Genomic DNA, 16,854 nt, shown 5'->3' with positions numbered 1-16,854 from the left:
AACCGAGAAATGTGAGTCATGATAGGCTGGGAGGTAGACACCATTTGGTCATTTAAATCCCTATGTAACAATGGAGATGATAATACTTTCTATTGTTGAGCCTAATATGAAATTTAAATGTGATTTAAATTAAAGATTTAAACTACTTATTCAGTAGTTCTTGTAAACTCTAAAATGTTATCCAACTAAAGCTGATGTGAAGCACAATGAAAAGGAGGAAGACAATGATGATTATCATCTTTTTTTTTTTTTTTTAAGACATTTTTGAATTTAAACTTTGTTTCATGGGCCTCATAGCACTGCCATGTTCCTGACTTTGATACCACTGCCAAATTATTGTTTGTTTGGGGTAGTCTAATCACTGTGTCATGATTTTAAATGAAATGTTTCTAATATTTTCCCACTTTAGATGAAATTGTTCTAGAGTTTTATAGCTACCTTTACCCAGGTTAAAGAAATTCTTTTTCTTTCTAATTTATTAAAACTCTTTAAAAGTTATAAACAGATGTTCAATCTTATAAAATAGTTTCTGTACAAGTATTGTGGTGTTCATAATTTGTGATGTTACTTTTTCAATGTGATAGATTAAGGATTAGTTACATATCATGAAAATATCTATGTATATCTATCATTAAAACAATTTGTCAATGGTTTCATCTTTATGATAATGTTGTACAGCTGATCCTTGAACAACATGGATTTAAACTGTGAGGCTCCACTTATGCACAGATTTTTTTTCCATAGTAAATACTAGAGTACTACTATACTGATCCATGATTGGCTGAATTCATGGATGTAGAATCACAAATACAAAGGAATCTTGGGTAAATAAAAACACAGACTGAGGGTTGACTACAAGCTACATATAGGTTTTTTGATTGCACTGACTGCCAGCACCTTTAATCCACTTGCTGTTCAAGAGTCCACTGTATTTAATTCACTAAGGTTTTAAGTAGGACTTCTTAATGTATAATCCTATATCAAATGGGCCTATAATTTTTTCCTTTTTATAATGTCTTTACTTGAGTTATTAGAGTTATACTGAACCCATAAAATGGGCTTCTTTAATAGATTTTATAAAACTGAGATGATCTGTTCTGTTCCTTCAAAATTGTGTAGAGCTTATCAGTAGAGGCATATTTTTTTTCTTGTGGAAATACTTTAACTACTACTTTATTTCTTATAGTATTGTTCATTTTCTCCTATTAGTTATGTTAAGATACACTTTTTGAGTAACTTGTGAATATTTAACTTTTTAAAAATTGACAATTATGTAATTTCTATTGTTTAGTCACTCAGTTGTGCTGGACTTTTTGTGAATCCATGGACTTCCCTGTCCTTCACTATCTCCTGGAGTTTTGCTCAAACTCATGTCCATTACCCTGGAGAAGGAAATGGCAACCCACTCCAGTATTCTTGCTTTGAGAATTCCATGGACAGAGGAGCCTGGCTGGCTACATCCATGGGCTTGCAAAGAGTTGGACACAACTGAGCTACTATCACTCATGACCATTGGTTCAGTGATGCCATCCAACCATCTCATCTTCTATCACCCCCTTTTCTTCCTGCCTTCAATCTTTCCCAGGGTCTTTTCCAATGAGTCAACTCTTCAAATCAGGTGGCTAAAGTATTGGTGCTTCAGTTTCAGCATCAGTCCTTCCAATGAATATTCAGGACTGATTTCCTTTCTGATTGACTGGTTTAATCTCCTTGCTGTCCAAAGGACTCTCAAGAGTCTTCTCCAGCACCACAGTTTGAAAGCATCAATTCTTTGGCGCTCAGTCTTCTTTATAGTCCAACTCTCACACCCGTAAGCTTTGACAAAACCATAGCTTTGACTATATGGACCTTTGTCAGCAAAGTGATGTCTCTGCTTTTTAAATATGTTGTCTAGGTTTGTCATAGCTTTTCTTCCAAGGAGCAAGTGTCTTTTAATTTCATAGCTGCATTCACCATTCACAGTGGTTGGAGCCCAAGAAAATAAAGTCTGCCATGTTTTTCATTTTTCCCCCATCTATTTGCCATTTAGTGATGGGACTAGATGCCATGATCTTAGTTTTTTGAATGTTCAGTTTTAAGTCAGCTTTTTTACTCTCCTATTTCACCTTCATCAAGAAGCTCTTTAGTTCCTCTTTGCTTTCTTCCATTAGGATGGTGTTATCTGCATATCTGAGGTTATTGATATTTCTCCTGGCAATCTTGATTCAAGCTTGAGCTTCATCCAGTCCAGCATTTTGCATGATGTACTCTGCATATAAGGTGAATAAGAACTGTGACAGAATACAACCTTGATGTACTCCTATACCAATTTTGAACCAGTTACTGTTCCATGACCAGTTTTAACTGTTGCTTCTTGATTTGCATACAGATTTCTCAGGAGGCAGGTTAAGGTTGTCTGGTATTTTCTGTTATATAGTATTAATTTATTCAATATATTCTCTAGTTATCACATTTCTTTTTGAAATGTTATTTAATTTTTGTTCCTTTCTTGATCAATCTTACCAGAAAACTTTCACTTTGAACATTTTTTGAAGAACTACCTTTGGCTCTGTTGAGATTCTTTTATTATATCTTCAGATATTTTTGGTTTATTTGTTCATTTATATTATATTGAATTCTGCTTTATTTTTGTCATTCCATTATACTTTTTATATATTCTTAATAGGACATTAATCAATTCTGAGGCTTTTTTTCTTCTAATATAAAGGTTTAAAGCTTTATATTTCCTTCACATCTTTACCTCTGCTAGTCCCCAAGTTTTGATATTTAGATTTTTCAACATAATTAAGCTCTATTGCTATATTTTCCATTTTAATTTCTTCCTCAGTTCATAAATTATTCATTACTATTCATTTTGTTCTTAATTTCCAAACACTGAGGCATTTAAAAAAATTATCCATTTTTTAATTGACTTTCAACTATGTCATGGTCAGATAAGACTAACTTTGCTTTGAAATTTATGTAGATTTATTTATTTCTTGATATATGATCAATTCTCATAGCTTTCCCATGAAATTTTAAAGAAAATATATATTATTTCATTGATTGATGAGAAATATTTATATGTATATATATTATACCACTCCATGGGGTTGCAGAGAGTTGGACATGACTGAGCAACTAACAATTTTTTAAAATATTATATCACACATATTAGGTTTTTGCTTAGTTCTTCCATATGCTTTTAAAAAATTTTTTCAGCCTGATTGGTGGATACTGGCCATATTTTGCTGAAGACAGTCTAGGGTTATACGCTATGTGCTGGAGCTATTATTCTGAGCACCCTTCTGGCTCCCAGAGAAAGCATCTTTCTTGGAGAGTTCTGGGCATTGATTTACCATTGTGGTTTTCTGATTCCATGAAATGCTTTCTCTCTTATGATGACATATTCATTGGTTACTTTAGAGAAATTCAGTTTGTTTTCACTGACTGTTGAAAAAAATCAGTTTTTCAGACTGATTTTTTTTTTTTTTTGGTAGTCCAGTTTTACCATATGTACACTGAGAACTTCTGAAACCAACAAATATTACATTCTAACATTGTACCTGGCTAATTACAACTGGATCAAATCTATTTCCAAGGTAAAGATTAGATGCTGAGGCTTTAATTCTATGTGTAGCTTTTCATTTCTACCATGTAAATATAATATTTATTAATACGTTAAAAAGCAGGTCTCATATACTGAGGCCCTACCATGAGCTAGGTACTTTGTACTTCATTTCAATGAAGTTTGTTCATATTAATCTAATCATTATTTTTTTGTACAGATAAAGAAATGGAGGCCCAGGTGTAGAAAGTATTTTTTCCAGAGTCTTAGGGTAGGCAGTGTATAAAATGGGAATTACATTATGGTTGTAGAACTTCAAGTTCCCTATGTTTAATGATTAAATAATTTTATTTTTAAAGCAAATCATTGAAAATAAACTGAATAAGTTCTAGAAGTTGGTAAACTTTTACTCTCTACTCCAAGTGTATTTGGTTCCTTCCTTAAAAAAATTACATTTAAAAATTATATATAAGCCTCATTTTGATTTTAGTATTTTAAATAAGACATGGCCATTATTTTATAGCTATTTGCAGATATTCTTGAAGGGAAATTTCATAGAGAGAACTATACAAAATATTTTTGGAATATTAACATGTCACAGTATTACACTGCTTGAAGTTCAACATCTGATAATATACATTTTTAAATTTCAAATTCAAAACAGTAAAATGCACAATTTTCCCATGTTGAAATATAGTTTTCTAAATAAATGGTTGTCACTTTGTTAATGATCACCTTTAGAAACCATGACTACTAGAAAAGCATTTGAAAGGACTAACCACTTAGCTTTGGGCTGGGTGTTCCAAGTGCAGGTCTAGGATCTTTCACCAATATTTTGGAACCAGCTATGAAAAGAAACAAAAATGTTTACAAAATTTAATATAATTAATAACACACATACACAGACACACACATACACAATGTGATGCCTTGTCAATTTTATTCTCTGACATATAATTTTCTCCAAAATGTTCTGTTCACTATAGCATCTCAGTCCCCACTCAACATTACTGTTGTACAGCTAACAATTTTAATAATTATCTTCATTAGAATCCAGTGTGGCAAAGAGAATATTAGTGCTACCTTAGCATTTTTGCATCCTATTTCTTATTTTAAAGGCATAAATCAACATGGAAATAATTGATTCCAACATTAAAGCTGAGGGCTAAGGGTATGTTCCTATTGCTTAAAGATAAATAATTTGGATAGGTTTCATGTTTAGGAGTTAAAAATTATAGGGAATTCACTGGTGATCCTGTGGTTAGTACTCAGCTCCTTTATAGGCCAGGCCCAGGTTCAATCCCTGGTCAGGCAACTAGGATTCCACAAGCTCTGTGGCATGGCCAAAAAAGAAAGAGGAAGAAAAACTGAGTAAAAAAATTGTCAAGGTATCCCATGGTGTCATAAGAAATCAACTAGACTCAAAGGTAAAGACTCAAGCCAAACCAAAATGAGCTCAGAATCATGTGAGGTGCTGAATATGTCTGCAAAGTTGAAGCAGCTGTGATATGCAGTGCTTGTGGACCTGTAAAGATGTACATCTTTTACCTAAGAGCAATGTAATGTCTTTAAAGGCTTTAAAGAGAAGTTATTTGGGTGAACATCACCTTGGCTGAAAGATAGAGAACAATTTGGAAACAAGTAGGTATCGATTTGGACAGAGAAATTAGAAGGCCGTTTCAGTAGTCTCAGTAGAGATAATGCTGAGTTAAACTGCTGTAGTAGTGATGATAAACTGAGAAGTGGATAGATTTTTTTGTTTAAAGCTACTAAAATTCTGGTGGACTTAAAGGGACAGGAAGATGTCAAAGGTGATTACTAGATTTCTATTTATTATGTGATGATGGTACCACTAAGTTAGGGAACATCAAGAGACAACAATGGTGAAGGAAAATTGATGAGTTTATATTTGCATGTATTATTTAAATATCTTTGAGAAATTCAAGAAGCTATATCATGTAAGCAATTGAAAATATAAGTCTGGGACTAAGAGCAGATATATGAGCTAGAAATATTAATTTGTAAATAACCTTCATAGAGGAGACTAAGTAATTGGCTTGAATGAATTAGATCACCTAGGGAGAGAACATTGAGTGAAAGGAAGAGAAAACGAAGAACTGAGATTTAGAAAAGATAGATAGAAAACATTAAGCTTAAAAAGGAAATGGAGAATGTGTAACCAAAATTTGAGGAGATAAAATATTTATTTATTCAACAAATACTGATTAAACACTTTTCACATATAAGGCACTGCTCGTGTTCAAAATTAAACTTGTAAATACATTGACACAGTTTCTGGCTTTGTTTTTTAGCTTATATTCTAGTTGGAAAAGGGCAGATGAAAGGATAGGAGAGTGGAGAAAGACAATGACAAGTGAATAAAAGAATAAGATCTCACATAGAAGGGATTTCTATCATGAAAATCTTTAGAAAGAAAAAAAATCTGTAGCGCCCGACAGAAGCAAAGTGAAACATTTCACAAGGAGAAAGTCATTTACATTTGTGAATGCTTCAAGACCTCAAGAACTAAAGGCCTGAAAAAAATGTATTGATGACTTTATTAAGAATTCTAGAAAAACTTCTTTTATTCCTTCTTCTGGAAACTGTTTTTCCTCTCTTAAACTCATTATATCTTGTCCAGACGGAGATTGTCCTGATCAAGTAAAGCAGCTACACAGGTAAACACATCACCTAGATATGGTCAAACTGTCATATAATCCTGACTAAGAAATGAATTTGGAGATTGATTATTTTAAAAACTGTGACAATCAGACTTCTGGATACTGCTTTCCTAACCAAGTTTTGGGAAAGGCTTTTTACCAGATTTACTCTACCAGAAGGATATAAATTCAGGAATGCTGGGAGCAATTTTCACTACTGAAGTGTGTTGAATATTATATGTTCCAAATTCATGTTCACCAGGAACCTCAGAACATGACCTAATTTGGAAACAGAGTTTTTGAAGATGTAAAAAGGTGGGAATCTTGAGGTGACATATTACTGAGATAAGCCTTAAATCCAATGACTGCTGCTTTTCTAAGTGAGGAGGACATGCAGAGATACATAGGAAAAAAGGCCATATGAAAATAGAAGCAGAATTTAGGAGGCCTTTAGGAGCCAAGCAAAGCCAGGGATAGCAAGAAGCCATAAGAAGCTAGTAAAAGGTAAGGAATGATTCTTCCCTAGAGCCCTCCGAGGATACAGGGCCTTGCTGACACCTTGAGTTTGGGTTTCTGGCCTCAGAACTGTGAGAGAATAAATTTCTATTTTTTTAAGCCATCCAGCTTATAGTACTTTTTTATGGTGGCCCTAGAAAACTAATACACCTATTGTGAGCAGAGAACTAGGAAAAGTAACAAAGGTAAGAAGAAAAAAACAGAGCATGAAATGACTGCATCACTACTACTTTTGTTCCTAAGTTAATTATTTTTTTTTTGTCTCTTATATCTGAGGAAAGCCAAGACAGTACAAAATCTTCTGCTGCCAGCTTTTATAGAGAAAGCTTACCTTCACAAACAGGAACTTTTCCAGTCCAGGTGTTATCAGATCTACACACTCTATGTTCCGTTCCACCAGCTAAGAAGAAGCCAGGCTGGCAGGTATAAACTAATGTATACCCATGGGATGGAAGGTCCATTCCTACTACATTTGCATGAGCAGGAGTTTCTGGTTGTTTACAACTGTGGGCTATGTTAAATAAAGGAAAAAAAAATGTTTTACAGACATGTTAAAAAATTTTGAGATTGGAATCATTATATATTTTTATAGGTATGTTAACGCCTTTATACAGGCTTCCTTGGTAACTCAGTAGTAAAGAATGAGCCTAATGCAGGAGATGCAGGTTCAGTCCCTGGATGGCCACCCATTCCAGTATTCTTGCCTGGGAAATCCCATGGACAGAGGAGCCTGGCTCTTTTATGGGGTCGTAAAAGAGTCAGACATGACTTAGGGACTAAACAACAGCAATGCCTTTATATAAATTATACTTTTAGATATTCCAGTGCATCAAGGAAAGCTTATAAATGTAAATGTAAATGTTTTCACAGACTAGCATTTTCTAAACAATCATCTCTGGAACACTGGTGGATGTTAAAAAATAAATAGAGAAAGAAAAAAGATGTACTCTGGACAGTCAGTATATATTAGCATTTTAAAGAATCTATTAACTCCTGCAGTAAGATAACTCTTAAAGTTTATCAAACTCAGATTTTCTGTATCAGTTTAGGAAATATTAATTTGTAATTTTTCATTTATTATATTTATTTAAATTAAAAGGCATGTTTTCTAAAGTTAAATTCAATAACAATTCAATATGTTGCTTTGCTATTAATAATCCTAATGTAGAAAGTACAACTTAATAATTTTTTGCACATGGCATTTTCTGGCCATATTTTAGGTCCATATGCTAGCAGTAATTTTTCTTTCATTTGATTTTTTTGTCTCCTTTCCTCCATGGTTTTACCCATTACTAAATCTCTGTCTTAACTCCACTATTTCACTTATGACACTACTTGACCCTGCCCCTCAGTTTACTTGTTTTGTGTCTTATGATAACCACCACCTTCTTAGTCAGAAAGAGATGCTATGAAGACTTCTCTTGCTAAACAAGACATATCTAATCATGTGTTCATGAATACAGACCCTGTCTGAGAAAGAATGTTCTGTGGACAAATTTGTTTGGAAAATAATTTTTGCATTTTTTTCTTAGTGGAGAAACAACTCAACTGTAAATAATATCTAATATTTTAACACATGTAAAAAATAATGTTATATGGATTATATTTAATATAACTCAGTTAATAAAAGTCCATTCTCATTGGGGAAATAAACACAAATAGTCTGTTTCTGCTATATTCTTAACTCTAATTATGCACATATTAGAAATTCTGATATGCTCTGCAGTAACAGAAGCTACTTAATTTTATTTAAATCATTATATGCCAAGTGCAGGTCTCCAAAGAATCTTGGTTTACTATGAAAGGTCTAGTCACATCCCACACAGCTGTTCTAAAGTATGTACACACTCTAAGGAATTCTCTTTTAGGGAATTTTGCTGTATTTAAGTATAAGCCAGCCAGGCATGTGACATGACTTCTCAATGGAGTGTTCTACTGCTTTTCAGTAAACTGTGGATCCACATAAGCCCCCATTATTATTTGGGTGATTCTGACAGGGACAGAGTAAATTCGCAGGACTTATTTGGACTTCAGGAAATCCTAAAAGCTCGATGTCTTTCTGATTAGTATTTCTATTCCTGCTTACTCTTTATTTTTCTCCCCACCCAAAAAAGATGGAGGAAGAGATTAAAATGAGGAAGTAAGAGAGGGGGAAAAAAAAGGATAATTCACCAGCTAAAATTTATTTCTAACTATAATTCAAAAAAGATGGTTTACTAACCTTTGTTCTTATTCAATCTGGTTAGAAAGTTCTTCCAACTTATGGTCAGTGCACATTTAGAAGCTTAAGGAAATTCTAAGCAATATTCAATGATTTTGTTAAGGTATACATGCATATTTCTTTTCATGGATGTTTCTAGCTTTACTCAGGTTCTCAGAGAGTTTAACAAAAAAGCAAAAAAAAGATTGAGTCACTACTATGTGGGAGCCTCCTATATCTCACAGTACTTCAGATTCATAGGTACATTTCTATGAACCAAAAAATCATCATTATCTAAAATTACCATGTGACCAAACTGAACACAGTTACAAGAGCTTTTCAAAAAGAACAAAACTGTTCCCTGTGCCTTCTGACTTCTTTAAAAATAATGCTCCTCACCAGGCACGGGGTTATGCTATAGTAATAACACTATATATGTGAATTATGTTTTATAATAACCTAGAACTAATGTGACTCACCATTTACATGGACATAAATTTATTTTCACACTTGGAAAATAATGCATATAAAGTCTTATCCTTTATAAGTATAATTTCTTATACTTACGTATGCACTCAGGCTGAATTCCACTCCATGTGAGGTCAGGAAGGCAAGTCCGTGTTGTAGACCCTTGAAGAAGATGTCCTTTTTTGCAGTGGAACTGCACAACACTTCCCACCTAAAGCAAATTACAGACAAAAAACAAATATTCCAATGTAACTTCAAATGCAGCAACAGACAGAAAAAAGAAAAAAAAAATATGGATGACAAAATGCTTTCAAAAGAAATTCTGAATGGTAGAGGTTGGAAGAAAACGGAAATCTGATTTAAAGTAAAAATGGGGGAAAAAAGACCAAAGGAAAAAAGTAACAGATCTCTGTGTACATTCAGCATCAAATGCTTGAATACAATGTATACATAGAAGTCAAACTTTTTGCCATTGTAATTTGAAGAAAATTTGTAAGATACCAAAAGGTCAATAAGCTATATATAAACATAAGATAGACAAACAAAGAGTTAAATAAAGATATACACATGAAGATGGACAAAGACATATGCAGAAATAAAGATAACAACATAAGAGGCAAATGAATATGGAAGACAGTCAATTCAATATGAGATTAGACATGAAGGTGTTTACTGAAGGTTGTATTAGTAACAGAAAAATACAATGGAAGACGTTATTTGCACTAAGCTTTTAGAGTTAGTCACTCAGTTGTGTCTGACTCTTTGCGGCTCCATGGGCTCACTAGGCTCCTCTGTCCATGGGATTCTCCAGACAAGAATACTGGAGTGGGTTGCTATTCCCTCCTCCAGGGGACCTTTTAAGGGATATTCAATTTGTATAAATATATAGAACAAAGGTCTCAAGGTGGGGTCCCAGACCAGCAACTTCAGCATCACCTAGGAACTTGTCAGAAATAGCAACTCTGGAATCTTAGCAACCAGTTATTTGTGATTTAACAAGTCCTCCAAGAGATTTTGGAGAATGCAATGGCACCCCACTCCAGTACTCCTGCCTGGAAAATCCTGTGGGCGGAGGAGCCTGGTAGGCTGCAGTCCATGGGGTCGCTAAGAGTCGGACACGACTGAGCGACTTCACTTTCACTTTTCACTTTTCACTTTCATGCATTGGAGAAGGAAATGGCAACCCGCTCCAGTGTTCTTGCCTGGAGAATCTCAGGGACGGGGGAGCCTGGTGGGCTGCCGTCTATGGGGTCGCACAGAACACGGACATGACTGAAGTGACTTAGCAGCCAAGAGATTTTAATGAACACTGAAGTTTGAAAACAACTGATATAATAGTAGAAAAGATAATATTAGGAGAAAATATATAGTGGTTAAAACATATACCATGATATTAATAGTTTAGGAAAAAAGAGGACTTTTGGTTAGTTAACATGGATAATTTACACAGTGAACTGGGGATTTGGGAGAAAAGTGATAAACAAAGAGATACAGGTGAAAAAGAAAATAGACCCCAGAGGCATGTATACTTGGCTTTAACTTTGAATCTGATCTTACTTGAATAAGTTCTATCTCCTCTTTGAAACTTAATTCCCTATATAAAAGTAAAGATGATATTATTTAACTTGAGATATAAGGATTAAATAAAATAGAATATATTCACTCCCTATAGGCATGGGACATAAATTTTAAATAAATTCCAGCAGTAATTATTAGAACAGAGATATAATCAGTTTCTGAAGAATCTCAAATAGCAGGCTATAGTGTTTGAATCTCTCAACTAAAAACATAAAACTGCTAAAGCTTTCAGAGCAACTAAAATTTCTGTAGAAAATAATATTTTTGAAAAATTAAACTAGCCACGGTATGGGGAAACCACAAAACAGAAGAATGATGAACAGTAATTCTAATTATGAAGCTTGTGCTGCCATTTTAGATTTGAGTGGATAAAGTTTGACCAACTTGTGACAACAGACATAGAAAGGAGGTTGTTTACTTAAAATATATTACAGGGAGAAAATACCAGGATTTATTAAGGGATTAGAGACAGAGGAGAAGATAAGGATTATTAGAGTCTGCCACTTCAGCCTTCCCCACTATATGGAGTATTAAAAATGTTCAATTGTTGCCTTAAGGCTTTTCACATTGAGACCAGCTATATTCCACCATCTTCATATTCTTGTTATCAGCAAGAATTATGTTACAACCAAAACATTCAGTTCCAATAATCATTCTCATAACAGCCTTTATCCTTCCAGTTTTCTCATATAATGTCTTCCATTACAGCCTCATCTCTGCATCCAGGAAATTTCCCACCCTCTTAAAGCCTGATTTTGTCCAGTGCTACTATACTGCTCTACTCCAGGGAGCACTTTTCATGCTGTATTCAATATGTGCTAAGTTGCTCAGTCATGTCTGACGATTTGTGACTGACCCTATGGACTGTAGCCCGCCAGACTCCTATGTCCATAGAATTCCCCAGAAGAATACTGGAGTAAGTTACCATTTCCTTCTCCAGGGGATCTTCCCAACCCAGGGATTAAATCTGCATTGACGTGTCGATTCTTTACCACTGAGACACCAAATCCTTCAAATTATGCTTCAGAGCATGCCATTCACATACTCCCTGAAGTTGTACAATATGGTGCTACAGATTTTTTACTTCCTTGTGTGATTTATACACCTGATCATATAGACTTGGCAATTCTTTTGTAAGACCAGCTCTCCAAAAACCATCACCTCAATTAACCCAGCAATATTACTTTAGCTGAATCTCAGTTAATGGCCACCCTTCACCCATAAATCTCCCCTCTTTAATCTATCATTTTACTTCCTAAATCTTTCTGAAACTGTCCCCTTCCCTTTTCTCCACATATACAACTTATTTCAGTCCTTGACATTGATTCTCAATGATTCTCCAACTTTAGCAGATATCTTAATCACCAGAAGGGCTTTTCCAAACAAAGAGCTGAGCCTCCCTCAGGAATTTCTGACTAAGTAAATCTGGGGGAGATTCCTAAATCCACATTTCCAAGTTCCTAGGTAATATTGCTGCTGCAGATCAAGGACCAAACTTTGAAAATTACTATTATAGCCAATTATAATAATCATCTAACCTGTCTCCACTTCTCTAATCTTGACCATATTAAATTTATTTTTCACTCGTGGAAGTTAGAGTGATTTGTTCAACATGAAAGTTCGACTTTAACATTATCCTTTTTAAAATCTTTACGGGCTTATCCCTCATAAGATAAAGCTACACCATGCTAACTTGAGTGATAAAAGCCTCCATAATCTGATCACTAGCCATCTCTCTAGCATCAACATTGACCACTTAATTTTACTCAGATTGTGCTTGTATAATATTGAACTTTTGCAGTTCCCATAATGCATGCATGTTTTGACAATGCCCCTCCCACATGGTATGTATTTCCAAACTAATTTTGTCTTAGATCTTACCTTAAAAGATTTAGCTCAGATAAAGTTTCTAGAAAGCTCTCCTTGCAGTAAACAGATCAGGAAAACTCTCTTATGTGCTTCCATAGTTCCTTTCATTTTTATCAGTGTTATCAACCTATCCTATAAAATACTCTCTTCCATTTGATCCACACACCAAAACAGCTTCTCTCAGCCAAGGGTTCTATGTTATTCACCACCATATATTAAGAGCTTAGGAGTCTTGAAAATGTTGGACTAACTAAAGGGATGGGGACTTATGACTTAGTATAAAATTATTTGACTACTTAAAAAGGTTTAACATGTCTATCGGTTTCTTAAAATGCAGTGATATCCTTTCCATAATTTAATAAAGTTAAATCATTATTTGTTTTTTGAAAAGTACATTTGGGTTATTTCAGCAACCTTTATATTAGTAAGCAATGAGAAACATGATGGATTACATACTTTTTTTTAAACTTGTAAGGCTTTTTCCTAACATCTGTAATCTTTTCTGAAGTCATAATAAATACTGATTTATATATTAACCAGATACCATAGAACTAAAATCTAAAGTTTTTCCATACATCATTAACACATTTAAATAGTAAAATTTTGGTCAAATTCACAAATATCTGGTGGTGGTGGTTTAGTTGCTAAGTCCTGTCCGACTCTTGGAACCCACAGACCGTAGCCCACCAGGCTCCTCTGTCCATGGGATTTCCCAGGCAAAAATATTGGAGTGGGTAGCCATTTCCTCCTCCAGGGCATTTTCTCAATCCAGGGATCAAACCATGGTCTCCTGTATTGCAGGCAGATTCTTTACCGAATGAGTCACCAGGGAAGCCCCACAAATATCTATACCAAATATTTAATAGATCTAGAATTATACAAATTTAGAAACTGATTTTTATTCAGAATTTGTTACACTTAAATCAATCATCAAAATATTCTCTAGAGACTTCCCTGGGGGTCCACTGACTATTATTCCATACTCTCAGTGTAGATCACATGGGTTTGATTCCTGGGTGGGGAATTAGGATCTGGCAAGCCACAGTGCAGCCAGCCAAAAAAAAAAAAAAAAAACCTAAATATTTCAAAATGCTCTAAACATATTATAAAATGGTTTCTAAATATTACTGAATTTTTAATTAATAATTTCCCAGAGATCAATACACTTAATTGTATATTTTACATATCTCTGCATCCTTTTCCAACTTGCCATGTAAATTCCCTTCTGACTATAAATAATTTCTAACATAAATAACTTGAAAATTTGTAGAAAAACAGCTCAGTTTAGTCGCTCAGTGGTTTCCAACTCTTTGAGACCCCATGAATTGCAGCACGCCAGGCCTCCCTGTCCATCACCAACTCCTGGAGTTCACTCAAACATGTCCATCGAGTCTGTGATGCCATCCAGCCATCTCATCCTCTGTTGTCCCCTTCTCCTCCTGCCCTCAATCCTTCCCAGTGAGAGAGTCATTTCCTAGGCAGGTTGATAAGGAGTCTAGGGGTCCCCAAGGAGAGAGGGGTCTGGAATTCTCAAGGAGGAAGAAAGGATAAACTTTTTTACTTTCTCCACATTCCTTAGGATTATATAACAATAATGTATCCTGCCTGAGGACAGTCTCTGGATCAAACCTTCTGGCTAATTCTGTTATCTTAAAATGTAAATTATGGGAGGTCCTTACAACCTCCAGACATTCTTTGGATTGTATAACCTCATTGTTAACACTAGCAAGCGGGTACTCTTTCTGCCCCCTTCTGATGCCTATGTCAGAAGCTTTCTCTATCTCCTTTATACTTTAATAAAACTTTATAACACAAAAGCTCTGAGCGATCAAGCCTCGTCCCTGGCCCCGGATTGAATTCTTCTTCTCCAGCGGCCAAGAATCCCAGTGTATTCGCGTGATTCAACAACAACCTTTCACCAGCATCAGAGTCTTTTCCCTTGTGTCAACTCTTTGCATGAGGTGGCGAGCGTCATAAAATTTTTTCCACTATATAATTCTGAAAATTCTTGCAAAATAATTTATGAACAATTTTCCTACCAATATTTACTAATAAAAGTGTTATGTGTATAAGTAATTATATATAATGCAAAAGTTAATTTAAAAAATTATTTTTATATCAAGATTTTTAAAAATCCATATCATTTTAATCGCAGTTAATGTTTAAATAAAATTTTCTTTAAATTGTTTCAAATTAGTATGTTGTTTGCAAATGCATTGAAAATTATGATATATCTAATTAGTAAGTATGACTTATCTTCTTTAACTCTTTATTCCCTCTTTTAAATGTTGTATATTGGTGTTTTTTAGTATTTTTATAGTTATATTAAACATTTTGCCCAAGGAAAATTGAGGCAGCTTCTAATAAAATTTTGATATATTAAAATTAACAAAATTGAAGTAAAAAGGCAAAGTCATAAAAACAAAAGGATAACACATATGCTTAAGATGCTTAAGATGCAAGGAATTTTCACTGACTGAGCATCAATTTTGGGCCCTGAGAAAAATAGAATTAAGGTGTTTCAAGAATTTTTATTCAAAATAATCAGAATATTTTAATTTTAAAAGTTTAATTTTACTCTTTTGCTTTAAAATTCATGTTATGGTATTCACCATTTAATGTAACAAAACACTATATAATATTCAATGTACTTATGTACTTATTTCAATTACAAACTGGAATTCATATATAATTGCTACAGTTGTTTTGTTTTTTTATTTTGGAAGAGTCATTTAATCCAAAAATCATACTTCCACATGTTTTGTAGGGATCATCACATAAAGGAACCAAATGTAAGAAAGGCAAGTTTTAGAGGCAACTCAACAGAACTCATATTTCTTTATAGAGATGCAGGGAACTCCATGGTGGTCCAGTGGTTAGGACTCCTCACTCTCACTGCGAAGAGTCCAGGTTCCATCCCTGATCAGGGAACTATTCCACATGCTGTAAGGAATGGCCCAAAAAAACCCAAACCAAAACACAACCAAAAATTCAAATTTCCTCAGTATGGCTTGCCTTTATCTATTTGTCCACTTCTAGCATTATTTTCCTGATTGCAGTTTAAATTAAAAGATGCTTACTCCTTAGAAGGAAAGTTATGACCAACCTAGATAGCATATTCAAAAGCAGAGACATTCCTTTGCCAACAAATGTCCGTCTAGTCAAGGCTATGGTTTTTCCAGTAGTCATGTATGGATGTGAGAGTTGGACTGTGAAGAAAGCTGAACACCGAAGAATTGATGCTTTTGAACTGTGGTGTTGGAGAAGACTCTTGAGAGTCCCTTGGACTGCAAGGAGATCCAACCAGTCCATTCTAAAGGTGATCAGTTTTGGGTGTTCTTTGGAAGGAATGATGCTAAAGCTGAAACTCCAGTACTTTGGCCACCTCATGCAAAGAGTTGACTCATTGGAAAAGACTCTGATGCTGGGAGGGATTGGAGGCAGGAGGAGAAGGGGACAACAGAGGATGAGATGGCTGGATGGCATCACCAACTCAATGGACGTGAATCTGGGTGAACTCCGGGAGTTGGTGATGGACAGGGAGGCCTGGCGTGCTGCAATTCATGGGGTAGCAAAGGGTCGGACACGACTGAGTGACTGAACTGAACTGAAGTGAGCATTACTTTCAGAGAAGGCAATGGCAACCCACTCCAGTTCTCTTGCCTGGCAAATCCCATGGACAGAGGAGCCTGGTAGGCTGCAGTCCATGGGGTCAGTAGGAGTGGGACACGACTGAGAGACTTCACTTTCACTTTCACTTCCATGCATTGGAGAAGGAAATGGCAACCCTCTCCAGTATTCTTGCCTGGAGGATCCCAGGGATGGGGGAACCTGGTGGGCTGCTGTCTACGGAGTTGGACAGGATGGAAGCGACTTAGTAGCAGCAGCAGCAGCAGCATTACTTTATGACCAATCCTGGATGATCACAAATAGTTGATCATGTTGTCTTTAGTTGATTATTTCTGTCTCCCTACTCCTCAGTCGTGGATGCTTTTTAGTCTCTGTAGTCAAGACAG

General features: G+C 35.0%; 1 protein-coding gene and 1 long non-coding RNA gene across 4 annotated transcripts in view; one reads left to right on the top strand and one right to left on the bottom strand.

The window, feature by feature from the left end:
* Nucleotides 1-16,854, bottom strand: part of CSMD3 (CUB and Sushi multiple domains 3) — a 1,475,959-nt gene that overhangs the window by 21,586 nt on the left and 1,437,519 nt on the right. For all 3 annotated transcript variants that reach the window (XM_055546406.1, XM_055546407.1, XM_055546408.1), the window contains 3 exons: nucleotides 9,491-9,602; nucleotides 7,055-7,234; nucleotides 4,327-4,392 (listed from right to left, as the gene is read on the bottom strand). In XM_055546406.1, the coding sequence (XP_055402381.1) occupies nucleotides 4,327-4,392; nucleotides 7,055-7,234; nucleotides 9,491-9,602 (358 nt within the window). The remainder of the gene's footprint in view (nucleotides 1-4,326; nucleotides 4,393-7,054; nucleotides 7,235-9,490; nucleotides 9,603-16,854) is intronic.
* On the top strand, nucleotides 6,399-7,131 carry LOC129626940 (uncharacterized). Its single transcript, XR_008702317.1, has 3 exons — nucleotides 6,399-6,711; nucleotides 6,824-6,908; nucleotides 7,005-7,131. It is a non-coding gene; the product is annotated as an uncharacterized LOC129626940 (long non-coding RNA).

This window comes from Bubalus kerabau, chromosome 14 (assembly GCF_029407905.1).
Source record: "Bubalus kerabau isolate K-KA32 ecotype Philippines breed swamp buffalo chromosome 14, PCC_UOA_SB_1v2, whole genome shotgun sequence".
NCBI classification, from domain to species: Eukaryota; Metazoa; Chordata; class Mammalia; order Artiodactyla; family Bovidae; genus Bubalus; species Bubalus kerabau.
The sequence above is the reverse complement of the archived record's forward strand: the minus strand, read 5'-3'. Positions and strand labels throughout refer to the sequence as shown.